Source organism: Dipodomys spectabilis, unplaced genomic scaffold (genome assembly GCF_019054845.1).
Source record: "Dipodomys spectabilis isolate Male_0828 unplaced genomic scaffold, ASM1905484v1 ptg000140l, whole genome shotgun sequence".
NCBI classification, from domain to species: domain Eukaryota; kingdom Metazoa; phylum Chordata; class Mammalia; order Rodentia; family Heteromyidae; genus Dipodomys; species Dipodomys spectabilis.
The window spans coordinates 30,696,616-30,721,197 of record NW_024870817.1 but is presented as its reverse complement, the minus strand read 5'-3'; the positions used below and the strand labels follow the sequence as shown (position 1 = coordinate 30,721,197).

Below are 24,582 nucleotides of genomic sequence, written 5' to 3'. Positions count from 1 at the left end.
ACCTCAACTTCCGGCACACAGCACATTGTTACCAGTGTTTGCTATTCTGCCCTTCTTTGAGCTGGGACTCTTTGTTATGAGATGCTCTCTTAGGATTTAAATATACAACTTCCCCTAAAAGGAAATATCTATTGCTGTAGTTTGAATCTACAATGCCCTCCAAGGGCCCATATGAAAAAAGCATGGTACACAGCTTGAGTTACCATTCGAAGATGGCAGAAACTTTAAAACATGGGCCTAGTAAGAGGGAGCATCATTGGGGATGTGCCTTCTAAGGGGTCAACCATTTGCAATTCTTAACACATTGTACTCCCTCTGAGACATACTGTGCCTCCACAGGCCCAGAGCAACAAGGCCAATCAGTCTTGGACTGAACCCTCAGTATCTTCAACCCAAGATAAACCTTTCCTTTTTTAAGTTGACTTAACTATTTGTTACTGTAATGCAAGCAAAGCTAACACACCTGCCCTGCCACCTCTTTGCTTATCAGTTCACCCAAGCAGGAAGCGGTTTGGAAGTCCACTGCTTTTGTCTAGCCTGCTCCATGCAGGAGGGGACTGACCACACAGCTGCTCACAGGTCATTTCAAAAGAAAGTGTCCAGCTAATGCCTTTTTGTCTAACAAAGGCAAAAGGAGTCAATAATTGCAAATGTTGGCTCTTCTAAAGAAGCCAACCTCAGTGACATGAAGCTGTAGAAATCTTTAGATACACCACTTGAAAAAACCATTTCATATTGTCTATCCAAGCTTTATTTCCTCTCCCCCTTAACTACCCCGCCCAAACTTCATATCCAAAAGCGGTACTCTGGTGGATATCAGAACTAACCTGCCATTAAGGTTGCAGAGTTGGAGAACAGAATGGAGAATGGCAGATAATGATCACATGACCTAGGAGGAACTAGATTGCCATTCGGCCAGAATCTGCAAATTTCCAGGCCTCAAGCTTAATAAAACCAAACAAAAAAGGCTGCTGCTTACACTTAATCAGTATGAACTTCCTTTTCATAATTTACTAGAACTAGAAAAAAGTACTCTATAATAAAAGGTATACGATTTAGTAATTGTACAAAACATTAGTTTACCAAGATGATACTGGTTACAGTCACCAAAATGAACACACACTTTCCACTGCCACTTCCAGGTAAAGCTCAGATAAATAAGTCACTGGCAGAAAAGTCACAAGAGGAGCAATTTCAACTTTACAAATGACAGGAAAGATCAGTCTTCCACGATAATACTGTAGACACTTCACTAAGGCTCTCCATGCTGCCTCAGCATTACTGGAATGTTTCAGAGTTCATCTTCTACAGACATCAGCTTTTCAAGACCAAACTTGAAGCATTATATGTAATACAAAATAAGGAGTTCTTTATTATTTATACAAAACTTGTACATTAAAAAAAAATTAAGACTTAACAACTCTGCTGACCCCCTGAGGAAGCTGGGAGCTTTTATGGGTCCATCAGAGCCTGTGTAAATGATTCAGTCACCAACCTCCTGGCCACAGGAGCAAGGCACATAGCTCCAGGGCCATTCACATGGTTCCGTCATTAGCTCTGCAAACTAGCTTTCCCTTCATTAGACTTGACAAGCAAGCCAAGGTTTCCTGGACATTAAACACCTTCATCTCAGCCCAAGCTAGAGTGTTTCAGTATACAAGTTGATTTTTCTTTTATTTCTTAAACACTTTCAATAAACTAGCTTAAGAAGCTTTATTACAACATATACATATTTGATAGTTGCTTATGAAAAAAGAAAACCTAGATTTTTCAGCTAAACCAATATAAATGTCTTTAAAGAAATAAAAGTTGGCTTAGAGAAATGATAGGGTTCGTTTCAAAAGTGTGTTGCCACACTCTAAATTCTGAAAAAGGTCAGAGGCTTGCTTGTACTTGACAAGTCACCCTCGGCTAATTAACATTAACAGCTGTGATGTATTCATCGACAAGCATGAGACTTTGCGAGCGTAATGCTAAAAACATACTGTAGCTGGTCTCAGCAAACACATATTTTGACAAGAGGCCTCTTGGAACAAATAGCCTACAGAGAGAAATGCAGTTGTTTCCCTGATTAAGAACTATTTAGCACTGTTTAGCACATTTTTCTGTCGTTTGAGAAAAAGTTTTTCCCCTGAAGCAGGTCCCTTTCTGAATAATGTTGGTTATTTCCCCAAAATCAAAATACCAGCACCAAATGAATCATTAGTTTACAAAAAATAAACTTAACTAAGTTCTACAACCTAGACTAAATAAATTAACTATAAAATTAGAAGTTTATCAGCTACCATATAATTTAAAAATCCATTTTTAACCCATGAGGTTGGGGGGAAGAGCAATCTCATACAGATCACCATGAACATCATCACTTCATCAAACAAAAACACCTTTCTCCAGCTTGTATTGCCTTCCAGAATGAGTGGTGGAATCATCTGTAATGCATTCAAGCATATCCATGTTGAGATTTTCCCAAAGAGCACAGCATGTAAAGTGCTACGCTGTTTTCACATCTGAGGAGTTTGCACAGAAGGACCTTGAACCTCTTGAAGAAAGAGCTACATAGCAAGCAGTTGTCTCCCTGATCACATCTACCCATCTTCCACAAGACACTGCATTGACAGTTTTAATTCACAGATTTTATGTTAGTCTTTTAGAACCCAATGCCCGTGTTGCAGTTCAGAACTGTCAGGCAATTCACGCTGCCTTGTTGGTGCAAGTTCCTTGAAGGGCTTGTAAATTTATCTTTGACCTACAGTAGGGAAAAAAAAGACAAGTAACTGGAATGTCAGAAATGGAAACTTTTGAGACATAAGTATTAAGATCTATACTGCATTTTTTTTTTTTTTTTGGTCAGTTGCAGGGCTTAAACTCAGGGATTTGGCACTGTCCCTGAGCTATTGTGTTCAAAACTAATACACTAGTACTTTGCCACTTACGGTTTTCTCGAAATAAAGAGTCTCAAGGACTTTGTGGCATGGACTAGCTTTGAACCACGATCCTCAGATCTCAATCTCCTAAGTAGGTAGGATTACAGGCAGAGCCAACAGCGCCTAGCATTGTGTTTCTTTTAAAGTATAGAGAAAACATATTCAAGATGTCTTGAAGTCTGACCTGTTGTGAATCATGTGACTTCTGACAAGGTGTCCTGCTGCTAAGGCTGCCATAAGTGACAACTCTCCAGCCATCACTGTACCACACACAATTCGGGCAAGCTGCCGGGCATTTTCCCCAGGATTGTCTTGGCATGCTCCTTGAACACCTAACATCTGTAGCCAGAGAGAGAGAGATGAAAATCAGCCTTGAAGTCATGAAAAACAATTATTAAAACTAGAACTATAGGGCATCAGACTAGAACTAGACTCTGAAAATACTACGTTCCCAAGATTTGATAGCTGAACAGCAATGCATATTCATCTTTACACTTAATCTACTCTTGAAACTGATCGAGTGTATGCCCGAATAAGCTGTGCTCATCTGGTCACACTAGTTAAGCCACAGTCTGGAGGGGAGTAATATGCAGAGTCAGGTAGACACAGAATCCTATGAAGTCATAGCTAGGCTCTAAGTCAGTGGACTCTGTGCATGATGTGTCTGTCGTACCTGTAGACAGGCTTGCTGAGGTAGCAGGTTGGTCCCACCGCCCACAGTTCCAATTTCTATTGAGGGCATGGTGCAACTGATATATAAGTCTTCATTTGTGGGACCAGTTGCTTCCATTAAGGTAATACAATTTGAACTACCAACATTCTGTGCTGCGTCCTAGAAAAAAACCAAAAACATATACAGTATACTCTTTATTTTTTTAGAACAACAGAAAAGAGAAGTGGAGGCAGGAGCGCTCACCTGTCCACAGGCAATGTAGATAGCAGTGACAATGTTTGCCGCATGCGCGTTGTAGCCTCCTATGCTTCCAGCCATGGCAGAGCCCACCAGATTCTTGTTAATATTTACATCAATCAGAGCTTCTGTGGTTGTCTTCAACACCTAGAAGACAGTAGTGAACATTTTATGTCTTCCTCCAGGCGAGTCAACAGGCATGTGACCCAGATCTATGTATCTCCAGGAAAAAAAAATGATTTAGATGTAGTCCAATTTAAGCCATGTCCGGGATAAATAGATTATCTGTAAGTTTTGTTTCTGTGAATGCCCCACTGTGAATGGGCACTATACAGTAAAACAGCTACTTTAGTGGAAAGGCTAGCCTCATAAATCTAATTTTATTAACAATATCAATACTCTTTTCCCCAATTTTTGTATCAAACTGAAGATTACAAAACTAAAAAGGTAAGTGGCGCTGTGGCTCAAGCGGTAGAGCGCTCGCCTTGAGCTGAAGAGCACAGAGATAGCGCCCAAGCCCAGAGTTCAAGCTCCTCGACTGGCCAAAAAAAAAAAAAAAAGGTAAGATATGCAACCCATCACTCACTTCTCTGACAACCTTGGCTGGAATGACAGCTTCACAAACTACAGTCTTTCCTCTTCCTTCAATCCAATTTATAGCAGCAGGCTTCTTGTCAGTACAGTAGTTCCCACTAACAGCTAGAATTTGCATTTCAGGGAAATACTCTTGAAGTTTTGAAAGTGCTTTCTCTGTACCCTGTTAACCACAACAAAATTAAAATGCACATTCATTCTTATAGATCACAAGGCTTGTTTACACTTATTCTTAAAGTACAGAGAAGAACATACTTCAGAGAAGTAAAACGCAAAAGAAACAGCTATTTCAAGCTGTAGTCAATGGCTCAGGGCTATAATCCTAACTGCTAAGGAGGCTGAGATCTGAGGATCACGGTTCAAAGCCTGCCCAAGCAGTAAAGTCCATGATACTATTTTCTTCAATTAACTACCAGAAAGCTGGAAGTGGTGCTTTGGCTCAAAATGCTAGCCTTGAGCTTTTAAAAAAGCTCAGGGACAGCACCCCCTGAGCTCAAGCCCCAAGACTGACCAAAAAAAAAAAAAAAAGCTATTTCATAATCATCACTGAGTAACTTGATTACGTACAGATTCCTAATGTGTTTCTAAGTTTGAAAAATGATTTTGTTGTAGACATTAATGAATGCAGAAAGTCAAAATACCAAACAGGATACAAGAAATACATTCATGTCACTGCAAAGTAACTCAATCTTTGATCAACATGTAATACTTAGTAAACTGTTGTCTAAAGGCTAATAATCTGTAAAGAAAAGTAGATCATTAAACTTAATGTTACTAATGGAAATCTGGTAGATTTACATTACATAAAATATGAACAAGTTTCCAATGACTTCTAATTAATTGTTAATTAATGAGTAACAACTCAACAATTCAAAACCTATGTATTACAAATTTTTTTAAATTGTGGTAATGTACATAAAAGTGTTAGGTTTATTCAAATTTTATTATCCAGCTTCCTTTTATCTTACAAAAACTAAAGCTCTACAACCCACTAAACAAGCATCACCTATTTTCTACTCTCCCTAACATCCCTGGGTAAACACTATTCTACTTGTAGTCTATGAATTTGACTGTTCTAACTACCTGAGAAAAAAGTAGAATCAGACATTGTACCTTGTGACTAACTTCTTCCACCCAACCTAATGTCCTCTCAAGACTCATTTGTGCTGTACCAGGTGTCAGAATATCCTCCCATCTTACATATCCATCCACCTTATTTGTCCCTGTATCCACCAATAGACACTCCAGTTGTATCTACCTCTTGGCTACTATAAGTAATGCTACTCTGACCATGAATGTGAGTATCTTCTCAAGATCCTACCTTCAATTTTTTTTGTCATTTTTCTTTCTGAATAGCCCTTATAAACAGATCTGATTTTAATATTTTTTATCTGGCAAATAACAAATATCAGCAAAATATAAGCCATACACAAACTTAGGAAACAAGCAGACCATACACATATATCATATATACTTAATACATTAAAGACAAAGTCTCAAAGTCTCTAGAAGAGGTTTCAAAGGTTTTTTTATAAGCCTGTTCTTTATTCCTGAGTGAGGTAGTAATGCTGGGAACTGAACCTAAAACTTCATGTGTGCTAATAAGCATGTACTTTCACTCTACCACTGAAACAGAATCTGTGCACCAAACCCTACTTGGCTTTTCCACCCTCCCCAATCCCATACCTCAGCAAACAAAGTTTTGTTTGCTAAAATATTAAACTCAACATTCTTCCTAGTTGGCTCAGAATATGTACAATGCCATGCCTGATTTATGTATCAAAACCTATGATAAACCAATATTGATCTTTTCATATACATGGTACCTGAAAGGGCCATAGATAAGTCTATCCTCACTCTCATCTCCCTCAGCCAACTCCTGTCTCCTGGGACAATCATTCCTACAACTTCTCATTCCAGCCACTTTCACACACAGTGTATGCATGCTCACCTTGGAAATCATGTTCATGCCCATGGCATCTCCTGTCCTGGACTGAAAACGTATATAAAGGTTGCGTCCAGCCATACTCACATGAAGTTTCTGTAGGCGTGCAAATCTGTAAATAAAAGAAGCAAAGACATTTATTCTTTTAAGATGATGGACGTGACCTTAAATAGTTGTTGTTTCATGCTTAAGAGGAATATTGTTGGAGGAATCTCAAAAAGATTACTCATTTTCTTCTTTCATTAAACAAAGAGACCACTGAAGATGGGCTATAGACAACATTTTCATAATAAAACTAAATACTCTAAATTTAAAAAAAAAAAAACTAGTACAAACTATACCGGGGTTATCAGTTATAAGGATTCTGCTTTTTGCATACTCATTAAACAACTTTAAGCATCCAAGGTAAACATCTACTAATCCTGCTTAATCCTTTTTCCCCAGAGATGATTCTCAAGGCAAAACAAAAGTCTAGCCAAATTTATTATTTTACACCCTTTTTATACTAACTTACTTGTATGGAAGTATTGGAATCAACTTCCTCCCCACCCCCAAACAGGCATAAACAGTTCACGTAAGAGAGTAAATTCAAACTGTGACTCTTGTGTTAAATTTAAGCAGACAAAATATCAGTAATTGTAATATTTAGCAATCATAGAAAATGGTTCTGAAATGAACATGGACAAGTATATAAATGCTTTCACACACCTGCTGGTGCTATCAAAGGCCTCCTTGATCATTGCAAACCCTTCAGGTGTTTCAAGCCAGGCCTTCACTTCTGCAGAGTCACAAGCCCGGGGAAGACGCACCACCGGGCCTCGAGTCATCCCGTCCCCAAGGACTCGGCTGCTGGCACCTCCACCAAGCTACAAAATACAGAAGCACATGAATCCGAAAGACACTTTTGCTTGTCCCACAAGGTGTCCTTGATTATCCCCCAAATCTGGTTACTTAAGGGTTTATTTGCTTAAGGGTATATTTTTAAATAAGCAAATTAAATTCCAACTTACTCCTATTGCTCTGCAGCCCCTATTGGTGCTGGCCACAAGACAACCTTCTGTTGTTGCCATTGGAACCTGAAACTCCTTTCCATCTAAGCACAGAGGGCCTGCTACTCCAACAGGGATGGGCATATACCCAATAACATTCTCACAACAGGCTCCCATCACCTGCAAAGTCAGACAATGAGTGAATTTCATATCTACATTGCAAATACACAGCCACTCCATTCTCAATATTAGTAACTTTCTTAAAACTTAATTCTTGAGTACATTTTTTCAACAAAAATTATATTTGCTTTTTAAAAGCACTTGAAAATGCCAAAAAATTTCCAATAATGATAACAGGAAAAATAATCTATGACCTACATAAACAGAATACGAAATTACAATAATTTTTGAAAGAATATGATACTTATTTTAAAAAAAAGTCAAAGGAAAAAAGACTAAAGAAGCTACAAGACAAATCTCTAAGAAGTAAAAGAACATACCAAGGAGTAATTATAATCTCTGTAAGGTAGATATTGGAGAGAAGAAGGCTCCGGAAGCTTTTTGGAAAGTAACTGTCGGCGAATAGATACACCTCGTTCATGGGTTTCCATCAGAGTTTCCAATTTGTAAGCTGGGATATGCTTAGCATTGACCAATTGTATGATCTCAGCATCACTAAGGAATTTCGCACCTTTCTAAAGAATTAGGAAAACAAGAAAAAGTTACAGAGATCAGAGAGGGAGGTGATAGAAGACCTGAAAGATGATACTTTCATTATTCACAATTCTAAATTATATAAATCTTTTATATCACTGCCATTTTTATTTATTTCATTTTATTTTATTTTTGTGCCATTCCTGGAGCTTGAACACAGGTCCTGAGCGCTGTTCCTGAGCTTTTTTGCTCAAGGCTAGTACTCTACCACCTGAGCTACAAGCTCAAGATAGAGATAGGAGATAACAGTCTTGTGGACTTTCCTGTCCAGGCTGGCTTTGAACCGTGATCCTCAGATCTCAACCTCCTAAGTAACTAGGACCACCAGTGCCCAACTACAACTACCACTGCCATTTTTAATAGAAAGATATTGCAACACTGTTTTAAAATCATGTAATTAAGCAATGCCAAGTGACTATGAATACCATAGCACTGTTATTTTTACATTACAAAGACAGATTTTCATTAATACGTAGTAAATAGAAAATTAAATATGACTGTTCAAAGCTAAAATGTATATTAGGATTTACAAGTGTTGTCCAAACTACTGTGTATGTTTACATTTTAGTTCTTGACAAATAATATATTTACATGGTTAATTAGTCTTCTTTCTATAATTTTATTTGCCATCCTGCCTGAATAAAGCTGAGGAGGGAAAGGAATATGTTCTACATGAAAAAAAATTTTTAAGTCAATCAGATTAAGGAGATATGGATGGAATATAGTATTTGTGTTAAAATGACTGTTGTTGTATGATTGTGAGGTAGAAGAAACCTAGCTTCCACATTAGTTCAACCTCAAACAAAAATGACAAAATTTCTTCTAACTTTGAAGTTCACCTCTGTGATATACACTTTCAGTCTACACCCATAAAAAAATGCAATAGTTGCTCATCTCAAAGAAAAGCATAAAAAAATGAATGTTAGTTTTTGAGTCTAGAACCAGAATATTTCAGATCCTGCTCCAAACTTTACCATTTCCTGTTGGGTTTCTCATCTGAGAGGTAGAGATAATTCCACATACCTCACTCATCGTAAGAGTAAACCATGCAACACAATGCGTAGAATTTAGTACCCAGAAGATTCTAGTTTTTCCTTTAATAAAAAAAGCTCCTTTTTAATGAAAATTTCCAAGCAGGTGTTGATGCTCTTAGCCTCACCTCTGCATTACCAAGTATCTCCAGACATTCTTCATTAGATCGAGGTTCCTTGGGAAGTTCAATCTCAGGTTCCTGTGTCCCCATTATTGATGGAGTACTGGGTAAGGAGGAGCCACCAAGCACAAATGTAGCTCTGTTTGAGGTGTCAGTTTCAGCCAGTAAAGGTTTTATCACTTCAACTGTTCAAAAGACCCAAAGAAATCTCAAAACATTGAAAATCACTGTTTAAAAGGATGCTGTGACAAATCAATGGAAGAAATGGAGAATAAATTACCTTTTCTTTCTTGGCTTATCCCAGTCTCTTCCTCCACAGTCTGGAATTTTTGGTTATTTCTGACCAGCAGAGGCTCTCGTCTACAACAGTTCTCTTGGGCTTTCTTTGGGGTCACAACAGGAGATGTGATAGGATTTTTTAATGAGAGTGTAGATTCTGTTTCTGCTTGTTCAAAGAAGATGTATTTGACAGCCAGAAGGAGAGCTAAACTTAGGGTAATAACTTGTTCAATATCCATGCTGATCATTCTAAATAAAGAAAGCAAATATAAAATGTACAACCTATACTTCAAGGGCACAGAGTACTATGACTAATGAACAATACAGTAAGCTTCTGTACACTTACTTGGAAAGGTAAAACTGCCAAAGGGAAACACTTGGTTCAATTCTCTTGGACACATTTTCATCCAGTCCTAAAGAAACCTTTGAGTGTTCTGCCGTGCTATTTTGAGGAGAAGGATCAGCTATCCAGCGACTATGAGCATGAACAAGAACCAGGCCTAAAGACTGAAATAAAATTTAAAAATTATGTATCTTTTGATTCTTACTAGAATTTAAATTTCTCGTCCCTAACAACTGACAACCATACCACCATCTTCCTTGGCTTCTCCTCAGCATAAGAAAGTCACTACATGACTAACAGTAGAACCCCATTACTACTCAAATATCCCAAACATCCAGGTGGAGGAATTTAGTGGGGAGACAAAGACTAGCAGCTTCAAAGAAATGAGCAAATGAAAAGGGAATATAGTGAAATCTCACTGGAAGCTGAAGACTATAAAGAAAAAGGAAATTTAAAAAAAAATTGCTCCAATTGTAAACTGACAGATAAAGAAAACTGCTATTACCATAATCATTTTGACCCTCTGGGTTACAGGATTTGGTTTATTTTCTTCTTCTTCCAAAACCCGGGCAAAATGGCTGAGCTGCCAAATTGGACGACCCTCACGACTTTCCCGAGAAAGCTAAAAAGTAAAAGCAATAGATTAAAAGGTTCTAATTTTATTTAACTGATGCAATGTGCAATATTACTGTTCTACTAATGCCATAAGTAAGATGTGTCCGTACCTCTAATACCAATGACACACATGCTGGGAAAAAAGTCATGAACACGAAGTAGTTGGCAAGAACTGACATGCAGCCAAAGCAACACATTATTTCTAGTTGACGCACCCCTGTTCAGAGAAAAATTCAAAGCATTAAACTATATGTATTTGGTACCATATATATAAATGACTTTCTCCGCAGAGACACTTACGTGAAAATATAGGTACAGAAAAGAGGAAAAGGAAAGGGAGAGTGATTATTATTATAGAAAATAACATAGCCCAGCGCTGGTGGCTCACGCCTGTAATCCTAGCTATTCAGGAGGCTGAGATCTGAGGATCGCAGTTCAAAGCCACCCCGGGCAGGAGAGACCGTGAGACTCCTATCTCAAATAAACCACCAGAAAACCGGAAGTGGTGCTGTAGCTCAAGTGGTAGAGCGCTCGCCTTGAGCTGAAGAGCTGAGGGACAGCACCCAGGCCCGGAGTTCAAGCCCCACGACTGACAAAAAAAAAAAAAAAAAAAAAAAAAAAATAACATAAACCCACCAAAAACCATTCAAAAGGTGACATAAGGAGAAAAAGGGGTTTAAAAACACTGTATTGATATGCTATAGAATTTGATCAAAGTATCTGATCAACATACATTACAACGTAATAAAGCTCATTTGTATATTTTTGCTAATTTTTTTAATATTACTACAGTAAACTCTGCCATCTACTGGGATCTAGAATTAACAGTGAAGCTAAAGCTTAGAGAACAACAAGAATTACTAGGGATCTCTCGATCCCTCAAAAGCAGAGAGACATTGTCTTCTCAAGTTCCCAACAACCCAAGACCAGGCATGGTAATTTTGTTTTAATATATATATATATATATATATATATATATATATATATATATATATATATATATATAATAAGCCAAAAATGTTTTTGTCTTTCTCTTAGCAAATGGCAACATCTTGTTTTTGGATAAAAATATAAAGGATAAGCCACTCTGAAGAAAACTTCTATTCCTCCAATATTAACTACTGACTTTATTTCATTTTTAACCACAAAAGTCACATTATTGATTTAGGATATTACCTAACAGAAATCAACTACTTGCTTTTAAAGCAAGTTATTTCTGAAGGAATAAGCCTCTCTTATTAAGGAGGATAAGGTACCAGGAAAAATACCAGAATAATAGTTAACCAAATAAGCATAATCTTCAGCAGGACATGGTGGCACATGCATATAATGCCAGTACTTGAGAGCCAGAGGCAAGAAGATCTTGGCTTCCAGACTAGCCTGGATTACATAGCAAACCCTGGCTCAAAAAATACAAGTATGATCTTCAAGAGAAAGCCATAAAATCCAGTCCTAATAATTAGGAGACCTCCCCAATACCATGATACTAATTTTCCAGCAAGGCAATAATTTGCACCCTATATATTAGTACTTAATTAGTACCAATGAAGGATGAGGAAACATACTGGGTACTCGCTAAGATGGACTTACTATCTGTTTAACTCTTCCCAACCACCTTATTAGGTACTTGACTCTTCCTGCACTGTCTCCTAAAATGACAATTAAAACTCAAAGAATCAACTCACTAATTTAGTCTGAGAAAATCAAGAGCAGATCAAGCTTGGCATATAATTGTTAAAAACCACACACAAAAAATATACTACAAAACAGAACATAGAGGAAATGGCAAGGTGGGTGACAGTCCCTCATGCTTGTAATCCTAGCAACTTAGGAGGCTGAGATCTGAGGATCATGGTCCAAAGCCAGCCTAAGCAGGTAAATCCATGAGCCTCTTATTTCCAATAAGCTAGAAGTGGAGCTGTGGCTCAAGTAGTAGGTACTAGCTTTGAGCTAAAAAGCTCAGAGCCAATCCCAGGCCCTGATTTCAAGCCCCTGAACTTAGACCAAAAAATACAAATACCCACGGCCCCTTCAAAAAAAAGAAAATGGCAAGAGTGAAATTATCAACTACTACATTTGCAGCAAAGTGAATAAGCACAAGTCAAATATATCCGCACATTGATACAATTTCAACTGAAGTCAGAATTTAAGAACAAGCTGCAAATCTAGGATATTTTTTTCCTCTTCAGTGACTTGCTAAAAATATTATTAAATGTCAGTTAGTATTAAATTGCTTACAAACCTGACATGGTACCAACACCAATCACAAGACATTCGACAAGAGCATCAAGGGTGAATGTGGGACCCAAAATTGCCATTCCACGAGCAATATTTTCCCTTACTTCATCCTAATAAACAGACCAAACACATAATGAGGGTAAAGAACAAAGTAATTTCTAAAATATAAGAATCCTAGGACTTACACTAAAACCTAATGTACTTTTCATATGATGAAATTCATAACTAAGGTGTTCTAAATACACAGAACAGTAGAAATACAGAGAAATAAATGAAAAAGAACTCATATATTATACCCTGCTTCTCTTACCAATTGTTCTAGGGAATATTCCTTCAAGGTATTGCAAGAATCCTGTCATTTAAATTCCACATAATTAAATCCTACACAATATTATATTTGGCTACCACCAACAGAAGCTTTAAATTTTTTATGAGGCCATGTTAGTATTATAAAACTTAACTCATTTCCTTGTCAGCATATTCAAACGATCACAAACATTCATTGAACACATAATCATACACAGCAGGATCATACAAAATATAGAGGGGAGCTTGGTTTAAGATGATAAGCTGTTTTATATTCAAGATACTATGATACAAGATCGCTTATAAAAATGGTAAAGGGTTTTTCTTTTTTTGTGTGCAGGTACTTGGGCTTGAACTCAGGGCCCGCTTTTTGTGCTCAAGGCTAGCACTCTACCACTGGAGCCACAGCTACATTTTGATTGTTTGTTAGTTGGAGATAACAGTCTCATGGAATTTCCTGCCTGGGCTTGCTTCAAATCATGATCCTCAGAGCTCAATCTCCTGACTAACTAGGATTACAGGCACTAGGCTAAAGTTAAGATTTTCTTTTTTAAGTGACTTAAAGAACATTAAGATGAAACTTAGGATGGGAAATAATCCCAGTAACAATTCAAAGGGCTTAAAATTGAATCTTCCCTGCTGTTATTTCCCATCAGATCTTATCTGTTCTCTATTATCTTACTAGATACGATTTTTTTCCACTTATCCAGATCATTTAACTGTAATTTCTGAAAACTTTCAAACCAGAGAAAATGCTAAATTCCAGTAACTATGAAATCTTATTTGAGTCATTGGATAAAAAGGACTATTCTTTGGGCACTTATACAGATCATTCTTAATGCTTCAGAATTAAAGTGAAAATGTAAGGAAGTCTCCGAATCTTAAGCTATGAAGAAACTGTAATTTTTCCTGTTGGTGTAAACAAACTTTAAAAAGGGAATTTTAATCACATTCCTATCTTATATAAGTAAAACTTACCTGTGAGTTAGAACTTAGAGCAAACTTTGCTAATGCACTTGCTCTGGAAAGATCAATCAAAAGTAGGAAAAAAGGCAAAGCTTCACTGGGGAAAAATAAAGAGTAGATACATTTAGTAAGAGGAAAAATAGGTTTTAAAAAATCTATCTTAAACCACAACTCCCCTCCATACTTTGTATGATCCTACAGTATATGTACCTTTCTGCAGATCAAAAAGTTTTCGCAATACTTCTTTGGTATATCCTCATACTAATCACAATAGCTATTAAAAATGACAGATGAGCTTATATGCTTATTCCAGCTACTACAATGGGAAGTACATAAGAGCATGGTTCAAGGCCAGTACACACATAAAAAAGTTAGGATGATCCTATGCCTAAAATGCAAACTGGGTGTACTGGTATACTCCTGCATACCTGTAATCATACCTACTATGAGTCACAAGTAGAAAGACCAAAGTTCAAGGCTAGCTTGGGCAAAAGCACAAAACTTTACCTAAAAAATAAACTCAAAAGCAAAAAAGGCTGAGAAGGTGTGTGTATATTCGAGTGGTAGAGCACTTGCCTAACAAGTACAAAGATCCAGAGTTCAAACTTCAATACCACCAATGTTTTTAATGATAAAATGTAAATATATTTATATAGAAAAACTCACTAATGCTATTAACTTAATAGAAAAATGTCATTAATTTAAAAAATCCTTAGGGCCAGCAGTGGTGGCTAGCACCTGTAACCCTAGCTACTCAGGAGGCTGAGATCCAAGAATCACAGTTTGAAACCAACCCAAGCAGGGAAGTCCAAAAGATACTTATTGCAAAATAACCACCAAAAATCTGGAAGTGGAGTTGTGACTCAACTTTGAGTGAAAAAGCTGAGACAGTACCTAGTCCCTGAGGTCAAACCCCAGTACAGAAACAAAAAACAAACAAAAAAAAAAAAAACAAAAAATACCTTAAATTAGTATTGAGAAAAACATGGAATATATTTTTTTTAAACTGTTCATTAATCACTACTTGTAGAAGGATAAAATAAACTTTCTAGATGGTAAGTAGCACCAAAAAAAGCTACCAAAAAGAAAGGCTATCCCAATCCCAGAGATATATCCTAAGGAAATAATTATGAATGAATAAAAATGTGTCTACAAATATACCCACTGGTGTTATTAACAAGGAAAATTAACCTAATAATCCAACATTAGAAGATTAACTATAAAATATTGATATAGCACATCCCTAAAAATACAGTTAAATATTAAGGACTTAGAAAGATGCTATTATTAAAAGCATACAATTGTAAAAAAAAATTAGTATAATGTTAGAAAGTTTAAGCATAAGTGCGAAAGAACATGTTAACATTCTAACAGCAGTTAAAATTAGCTAATAGTAAGGTTACATGAAAAATTTCCTCAGTTTCTACTCTCCTGTAAATTCATGTATTATTTTTACAGCACATTAAGTTCTTAAAATTATATTTTGAGAAAAACATACATTTTTGGCTTTAAATACTTACTTCAAGCCTGTAAGTTCTTTATCTAAAAAGTGAATGACAACTGTACTGAATACAAAACTGGAAAAAATTGTGAAGAGGCCAGCAATACCTAAAATAGACAAAATTCAACACTGAAAAACCTTTACTCTTCATTACAAAAATAGTAATACTTAGTTTACCCAAAGACACTGAGATAGAGTACAAATTTTCTCCATATTATTAAATAAGGTCCCAAAGTTTTAGAATGTCTAGTTCCTAGTAGTAAAAATGGAAACTATTTACTACCCAGTAGCAATACACACATTTCCAAACACATGATGTGAGCAAACTGTTCATCTGAATAGGAAATTAAAAATCTGCTGGCCATAAGAAACATAAATGCATTACCTAAAATATATTTTGATCCAAGTTGGCGTAAATTCTGGAACTGGAAGTAAATATACAGGATCGCTATGCATCTTGTTATCGTTAGGATTATAATGTCACTGCTCAAAACATCCTATTGGAAGGAATAAAAAATGAAGTTCCAATAGCATGAACTTTTTAAAAAAAAGCAATAAAAATAAGAATTTTTATTTTAAATATCATTAGTTTACAAATTACCACAATATAAATGTAAGCATATTGCTTATTGAAAGTATCAATAAAAAAACAAAAGTATCAAAATACAAATAAAATATTAAATGAATTTTTAAATAACTCACTGTAATGCCGATTTATTACATCTTTCACTGGCAGACACTTATAAAAGATTTATTTTTCAATTAAGTCAATTCTACTCACTTGTATACAAAAAGTCAAGAGCATATCTATTGCATTACCATTCCCATGTAAGTAAACAAATCTGAGGTAAATTCATGAGTATTAAAAGACATAATTTTTTGGCTACAAGTTTTCTAAAAGGAGATACTCTTTAGAAACGGAAGTATAATTTAGTCAGTATCAAGATAATTTCACTGACCTCTTCAAATTTTGGACACTCATAATTCCAACCACAGATTTTGTTGTTACCAGTGAACATGTTCATGGACATCATACAGATGGTCAGTGTCACGGTCCCCACTATGACTTCCCAGGGATGGGAGGCCACAAAGAGGCCATGCATTCGGAAAAGTCTCGACAACATCGTAGCTGCAGAATCCTTGGATCCTGGGAAGAACAAATGAGAATGTTTGGTATACAGCCAACTGGACTTTTAAGGAAGAGTCTTAAGTATACTGCGAACCCTGCCTTGTATGCAAAGTGTCTTGTACAGAAACAATGAGTGTTCCTTACGATTCTGGAAAATAATGCTAAAATTAAAAGGACTCATGATCCATTGGCAACCAACTGATAAGCAATCCTTCCCCCCCCCCTCCCTTCTTTCCTCTCCCTCCTCCTCCTGAAAAATGCTTGCTGGTCATTCATTCAGTCATTTCGTTCTTATAATAATATAGTCACAGAGATGCCCAGTAGGCTCTGGGAGTTGTGGAGAAACAAGGAGGCAGACACAGTGGTTACCACAGGGCAGAGATGGCCAAAGGTGAGCACAGAAGGACAGAAGGATACAGAGGTGAGTGCCAGAGCAGAGTATGAAGGTCAGAACCCCCTGTCCCAAGTCTGTCTTCTTAAGAGCTGGGTAAATCTCTCAGCCTTTGTGCTTCTAGAGCCAAGCCCAGTGTTCTACAGGACTCAATAACCCCAAGTCATTTCTTTAAAAAAAAATTCAAGTTTTAGAAAACAAAACAAAAAAACACTTTGCATTTTCTAATTATTTGGTTATAAAACACATGAGCAGCTCTTCATCATTTACATTCTGATTGCACAAAGGTAAGTTTCAATCTACTCGCTGAAGCATATTAATCTATAAGCTGCTCAAGGGCAGAAACCCATTACAGTCCATCAAACACCTATAATAATATTACTAGGAAAAGTCTTTTCTGATAGATGTTTCTACATTTAAAAAAAAAGGCAAGACTTTGATGTGGCTGCTTCATGGATCAAAAATAAGAGACAGAAGACTAAAATTAAATATAAAATGCTCCTAAACTTTTACTACTAATCAAACTAGACTAAAACAGGTTAAGCATTAAGAACGGGATTTAAACTGATTCCCAACATAACCCCGAAGAGATCTGAGCTTAGGACTAAATATCTCCATGCTTGCAATTATTCAAAAATAAAATTATAATTTAAAAACTAAGCTCACAGATTTGCCACTCTGGCAAGAATTCAAATCAGTCTCATATTTTTTTTTTTTTTTTTGGGGGTCCGGTTGTGGGGCCTGAACTCTGGGCCTGGGCACTGTCCCTCAGCTTTTCAGCTCAAGGCTACCACTCTACCACTTGAGCCACAGCGCCACTTCCGGCTTTTTTTCTTTTTGCTTATGTGGTGCTGGGGAATTGAACCCAGGGCCTCATGCATGCAAGGCAAGCACTCTACCACTGAGCCACCTTCCCAGCCCTCAGTCTCATATTTATTAAGAAAGTGATTCATCATTTAAAGACAGGAAGTAAATGAAGAAAAGAGAGCACTCACCTATCTAAAGAGATATGGGAAAGGAAAAAAAAAAAAAGTAGCTTTTAGGACTGAGGCAGTTACCCAAGTATCATCTCTTGGTAACCAACTGCATCACTCTACATTCTCTACACTTGGCCACCAGCCAGATTAACTAGTTTTCAAGCTGTAGGTCAGAACCCTTTACTGGATTAATCCAAACCACAAAGTTAATTTTGTTGGTAAGGATATTTTAAATATTTTAAATGAAATTTGAAAAAATAATATTTAAAGTAGAGGTTAGGGAAGACACATAGTATGGATAAGTATTATTTCTTGAAACTCTATCTGTAGTAAAACTATTCATATGCATGTTCTGGCTTCCAACATAACACACATTTCTTACTGTGGTTAAGAATTGTGGATCACAATTTTAAAAGGTTAGCAATGGCTAAAGGTCTCCAAATGTGGCATGTATCCTAATCTTTCAACCTCGCATCTTGAATGTTGTCATTTTGCTCTCCAGTATCTTAAACTCAGATATAGCAGAATTGAACAAATATCTGGAAAATGAGCAAAATACTTTCTATTTAATAAAATACTTTCTATTCAATGTCCCAGAAAGTAAATTAGTCTAAAATCTATATTGAAATTATTTCTAATTTTCCATACCTAAACATAAATAAATCACAAACAGGCTAGAAAATCTTCTTTCAACCCATGAAGCAATATTTTTCAACACTATTAAAAATTCAATTAAAATCTGAACTGCAACCAGGAAGCAGTTCAAATTTAGATTACAAATTCATTAAGCATAAATCCACATTTAAATATTAGGCACATTATGTTTAGCTTCAAATAGGTTTTCTGGTGGCATTGTTAATTCTGGTCTCCCCCCCCCCCCCCCCCCCAGATGTTACCTTTTCAACATTCAGGAAAAACGTATTCATCAGCCCCAAACAGCTGCCCTATGTGGAAATGCAACCTGAGCAACCTACAAAGGTAGGTCACAAGTAACCATAACTATAAACAATCTCATTTCTCACAGTACCCTTCCCATTTCTGGGTGATCATGCAAAGCAAACATATGCCATAAGATCTAATCTTCACCTTCATCAGCAATTCCAAGTATTACTATCAGACTACAGAACATCCCATATAAATTCAACACAGTATTAATAGAAAACAGCTTTTACTTGAAGAAAATAAGGGAAATAAGCAACCTATGCTTTGCTTATTCAGAATGAAAATATACTGAAAACATTTCAGTCTTTGATAGTATGCTAATTAAGTTCACTGGAATCCTTAAACTTATGCAGTCTGCTACTGAACCTATCTCCCATGGCCAATCACAGAAAAATATGCTATGGCACTCGGATGCTTTCTTTCTTTTCAGTAGCACTTCTCCTGTATTATGTACTTCACCATTTGATTCTATAGTGTTTTACACTGTTCTCAAATTAATGTGCACATGTCTCTTTGAAGGCAAAACCTGTCTTATATTGAAATTACTTTTAATCCCAAGATGATCTAGCACAAACTACTATCCTAAAAAGTCATCAGGATCTTGCACTGGAAAAAGGCTGGATTCTACATGCAATTCTGTTACAAGATAGCATTTGTAAATTACATCTTTCCATTCACTTGGAGCTCCAAGTTGTCAAAGTATTAAGTGGAACCATGTGAAACTGCTATCTGTAGGCTGGGGGAGTGGGAATCAAATTTCAAATACTGGCAGTTTTATGAGTTAACCTAAAGATGTTTATATAATATGATCCATTTATCCATGAATACAAATTAAACCATGAGATTAGGATGTACACACATGCCACACAATCCCACATGCACACTTCATGTAGAATGGCCATTTGTGTCAGACACAAATCTTCATGTTAATGCTAAAATGTACGCATATTACCTTAACCCTTCATGTTACTAATTCACATTTGTCCTTAATGCAAGTTTAACAAACAAAAAAAAAAAATCTAGTTTTATCTCAAAAGTATTCTCTACCACCAGGGATGGGAAATCTCATTTCTGCCAAGGGCCATCTGGATGTTCAGTAACATGAATGGACAACACAAAATTATCAATAGAGGCAGCCGATGAAAAGCACAGAAGAAACATACATGGCTGTCCAGTGCTAAATGATTCTCAAAAAGGATTTCGGGTTGGGCTCCCTACTCCTGCAAGGCCTGTTGCTAACAGCTTCTCAAAAGTCTTTCACAGCAGTAGAAAATCACAAGTTTAAAAAAAAAATCACTACTTTTTAAGGCGCTGAAGTTATGCACGATTATTCAGTATGGCTCTGAAATCCTTCCTCAGGACAAAGTCCAAGAAGGCATTATCCTCATACTGACACATTCCACAGGACCGCGGGAAAGGGGGTACATATCTGCTCCTACCACAAAAATCACCTCCAAGGTGTGTTTTCTCTAACCCAAGAAGGAAAGCTTACAAGGTCTGAACTAAAGACATCAACACCAACGAGACAACGCCCCTAGGCTGAAGAGCACGATGGAGAAAGCAGTCTCCTGTGCCTCCTGGGTATGGTCCTATTCTGGGCTCGGTACTGCGCCGGCCCGTTCTCAACAAAAAGGACCGGATCTGTCTCCGCGGGTGCAAGGGTTTTGGGTTCACGGAGATCTTCCTCGTCCGTGTCCTAACAGGCCCGGGGTTAGAGCAGCGCCCGGCCTCCGCGGTCGTTCCTCCCATCCGCTTTGAGCGCCGCCGGCCTCACTGCCCCCAACCCTCAGCAATCCTCCAGGAGAGGGGGCGTCCAGGGTCGCCCTACTGGGCGCCCGTTGGTCTCAGGGTCCCGACGGCCTCGGCCGGTACTGCTTACTTCCGACCGGGCGGACCAACGAGGCGACGCCCCGCCAGGGCACCGGCGGCGGCGGCGGCAGTCACCCGAAGGCCGGTCGGCCGGCCCGCCCTTCAGGACCGGCCCGGCCCGCGGCGACCCTGGCCGCGAGGACCCTCGCCACGGGGCCCGCCGCCACCCGGCTCTCTGGGCCTCAAGGACGTCTGCCCGCAGTTAGCGCGCGCGCGATCGCACAGGGCCGCCACACCCGCAAAGTGACCGGCACCGCAGCTCCCGCCAGGTCCGGCCCGGGGCGACCCGCAATCACTCCCCGGGTACCGTTACCAACACGGCCCCAATCCCCCCCCCCCCCCCCGGTTCCCCTTCAACAGCCAACGCCCGCCTCACCTCCGGATCTCATTAGAGGCCACCGAACCCCCCTTAGTGCCGGTGCTCCGCCGTCTCCAGCCAACGGAGACGCGGAGCGGAAGGAAATCTGCTCTTACGCACGCTCGGGACTAAAGAGCTCGCGACCAATCACAAACGATCTTCCGATCGTCTAGCCAATCATCTGGTGACTCCGAGGCCTGACGGACTACGTCACGAGCAGTCGCCTTAACAACCACCCACAGCTCTCACCCAGACGGAGAACAACCACCGCACCATCTCTCACCACGGCTCAGCCAACCAATAGCTGGCCGAGTCTCAAAACCAAAAGCTGCCCATTGGTCCACGAGCCGTGGGGGCGCAAGTATGGAAGCAGCCCAAACGAGGGCGATAAGAAATCTGGCGGTGCGGCGTCGGGCTGCCCAAGGCCCTGACCTCTGGTCCTCCTGGCTAGGGAAGTTATGGGAAACAGAGGTGTGAATCGATGGGGAAGGAGCGCAGGGTCAAGATGCGGGTAGCTCTGGGAGAAGTCGAGTGAGATGGAGGGACAGAGAGAAGGCTCCCAATAAAAGAGGGATTTTAAGAAAGGAAGGCTCACGCCTGTAATTCTAGCTACTCAGGAGGCCGAGATCTGAGGATCCTGTTCACCACCAACCCAAGGAGAAAAGTCCATGAGACTCTTACCTCGCTAGCCTAGAGCCGAGGCTCAGGGGTAGTGCATACGTGGGGTTCAAGCGCCAGGATCAGCAAGAAAGGAAAGGAAGGGAGGATGGGAGAAAGAGAGGAAGGGAAGGAGGAAGGAATGAAGAGGGGGGAGAGGGGATGGAGGGAAGGAGGGAGGGATGGTCGGTGGCATTGTGGTGCAAGGCAAACCGCAAGCCAATCCTAGCCGTATACCCTCCTGTAACTTACCCATTAGTGTAAATGGCTCCTTCGGTCTTCTCTCTTCTGTGTGGGGCACCTGTCTCTCTCACACACACTGTTGGCTCTTTCTGAAATGTGCCTCGCCTGCCTGTGTCATCTCTGAATTCCTTCAGATGAATTGCTCCATCTGGTACTTATGGGCCTTCATCATCTAAAACAATGCAATAGTCTCTCCTAACTGGTCTTTCCACCTCTGATCTTTTCCACCTTCCAGTGCATCTTGCACTTCTGCCAGCCACGGTAATCTTCCTCTTATGCCATAATTTCTCATGTCGATTGGATTAAAGTATAAGACACTACCCATATGGCCCCACCCCACATTTCTTGGGTATCACTCACTCCTTCCCTGTGTGGCCCTACATTTCAGCCCGAATTGGCCCTTCTTCAGGAGTTGCTTTCAATAGCTTATGTCCTTCCTTACTTGTCATCTATTAGTTTGACTCAGACATGCCTGCCCATTTTTTAAATACTAATCATTAAGCTACACTGAAGGACCATTCATATACCACCACCTTTCCTGATTCCAGGAATAAGCCATCTCTCCCTACTCTAAACACCCATAAGATTTTTGTAACTTGTGACTTGTCTTCTTTGGAAATTGCTTAACGGGAAGAATTGCACTGTACACAATTTTAAAGGGCCACCTTATAGTTTGAAAGTAATACACAATAGGAATTTTAATATACGGTTATCTTGTTAGAATCTAATAATTATAAAATGAGCATTATCATTTTGCAAAAAAAAAAAAACTGACTTTGTTAAATGACTCAAAGCAATTAGAAAAACTGGAATTTGAATTTAGCCATAAAGCCTCTGCTGGTTCTGTGTTTCACTGCTATACTAAAGGACCTTTATTTGTATATTTTTTTTACCAGATTCTTTGAAACATTATGGACAGTGCACCACAGTTGGCACTGGAGATAAAGCCACAAACATGACAGACATGGAACCTAATTTTATAAACTTTACATAGCAAAAACCTGAGCTAGCCAAAGACTGAAGGAGGGAGGGGAGAGAGAAGAGTGGAGTAGCAAGAGAGGAAAAGGAGGAAGGAAGAGGGCCAGGTATACCAAGGACCTCAAAACTGTAGTGCTCCTAGAAATCTAAAGGGCCAAATATCAGATTTAGAAGTCTTTCACAGAGTACAAAGGCTTATTAATATACATTTACAAAAGGATTATAAAGCCATTACTACAAAAGGCAAGACAAGGTTTGGAAACTTTTATTCCCAAAATCTGCTAAATAGGTCTCTGAGTTCAAAAGCAGCAGGCAGTGAGAAGTTGTGTAGAGCATCTGAGTGGTAGAGCACTTGCCTAGATGTTTAAAGCCCTGAGTTCCATCTCCAGCACCACCAGGAAGAAAAAAAAAAGAAGAAAAGCAAATAATAAAACTCTAGTTTTATTCCTTAAAACAACTTTTATATAATTCCCAAAAAGTTGTTTCAAAAGAATTGTTAATAATTATACTTAATGATAAATTGCAAAATTTGGCTTGGGTCATACTATAAAATAGGGAATTATAACAATAACAACATTATATGGCTTTATGTGTTACTTTCCTAATTGTCTTATGAGGGAAACATTAGAATCTGTGTTTTACAAATGGAAAAGTTATAGAAATAGAAAAGTAACTTGCCTAAGTTCACACAGCAGGCACAGAGCTGAAATGTGAACTCTGAAATCCAGCTTCCAAGCACACTTTTAACCATGTAACTGTCTACTTTTGTGTTACATAATATGCACTACTCTGTATTAGAACATCTTGTATAATTGTTTAGGGTTCTAAGTCTCCTTTGCAAAAGACTTCATAGTCTTCATAGTTCTGCTTATCGATTTCCTCTAGTTCTCTGTTGTGTTCAAATTTGTATATTTCAGCATCAGGCAAATCTTTCTCTTTGCCCTATACGATATATGATGTTTATTTTAAATATTTCAAGATTTTTTTGCAAGTAGTAATTGGTCAAACTTAGTTTTTGGCTGATACAATGATAGATTATTTCCATGAACAAAGATTGAGACATATTTACTGGGACCTATGCTATGCTATCCAGATTAAGTTCTCAAAATACAAAATTAGCAGGGAGGAGAAATCTTGGGGAAAGCAAGGGAAAGGGTGACATCAAACCAAAAAAAAAGGAATGTACTCATATACCTGACTTATAAAATGGTAACCCTCCTATATAACACATTCATAACAAAAATAACATTATATTTTAAAAAAAGATTCAAAATTAAATTAAGAAACCATACAAAAACATAGTTCCTTTCCAGATAACATAGGAAGCATTCTGAGCAAAGGATGCACAAGTCTAGTGAGAATAGAATGGGTGTGTTTTGAACAAGGGAAAGATTTGAAGACAAGATATGGTACGAAGGCCAAAATTGTGAGCATGAGAATGAATGGTATAGATACATGAGAAGAAAATTTAATTGGTCTGAAATCCTAAAGTACTATTGACTAGGAGCTAGGCAGTGTAGTTCACTAGTAAAACTCTTGTTTGGCAAGTGGGAGGACCAGA

The 24,582-nt window shown here is 38.3% G+C and overlaps 1 protein-coding gene across 2 annotated transcripts; it reads right to left on the bottom strand.

The window, feature by feature from the left end:
- Nucleotides 1-728: 728 nt before the first annotated feature.
- On the bottom strand, nt 729-21,238 carry Hmgcr (3-hydroxy-3-methylglutaryl-CoA reductase). Of its 2 annotated transcripts, none has more exons than XM_042690729.1 (20): nt 21,162-21,238; nt 16,437-16,624; nt 15,863-15,974; nt 15,497-15,584; nt 13,989-14,073; nt 12,709-12,814; nt 10,577-10,683; nt 10,357-10,473; nt 9,855-10,015; nt 9,510-9,757; nt 9,236-9,414; nt 7,863-8,057; nt 7,384-7,542; nt 7,082-7,239; nt 6,380-6,485; nt 4,421-4,591; nt 3,841-3,981; nt 3,598-3,756; nt 3,109-3,263; nt 729-2,746 (listed from the first exon to the last, which is right to left on the bottom strand). In XM_042690729.1, exons 1-20 carry the CDS (start codon nt 21,172-21,174, stop codon nt 2,692-2,694), a joined length of 2,703 nt encoding a protein of 900 aa, XP_042546663.1. In that variant the 5' UTR covers nt 21,175-21,238; the 3' UTR covers nt 729-2,691. The 2 variants fall into 2 exon arrangements, with proteins under 2 accessions (XP_042546663.1, XP_042546664.1); XM_042690730.1 differs by lacking the exon at nt 21,162-21,238 and adding an exon at nt 21,040-21,117.
- Between the last annotated feature and the right edge of the window lie 3,344 nt (nt 21,239-24,582).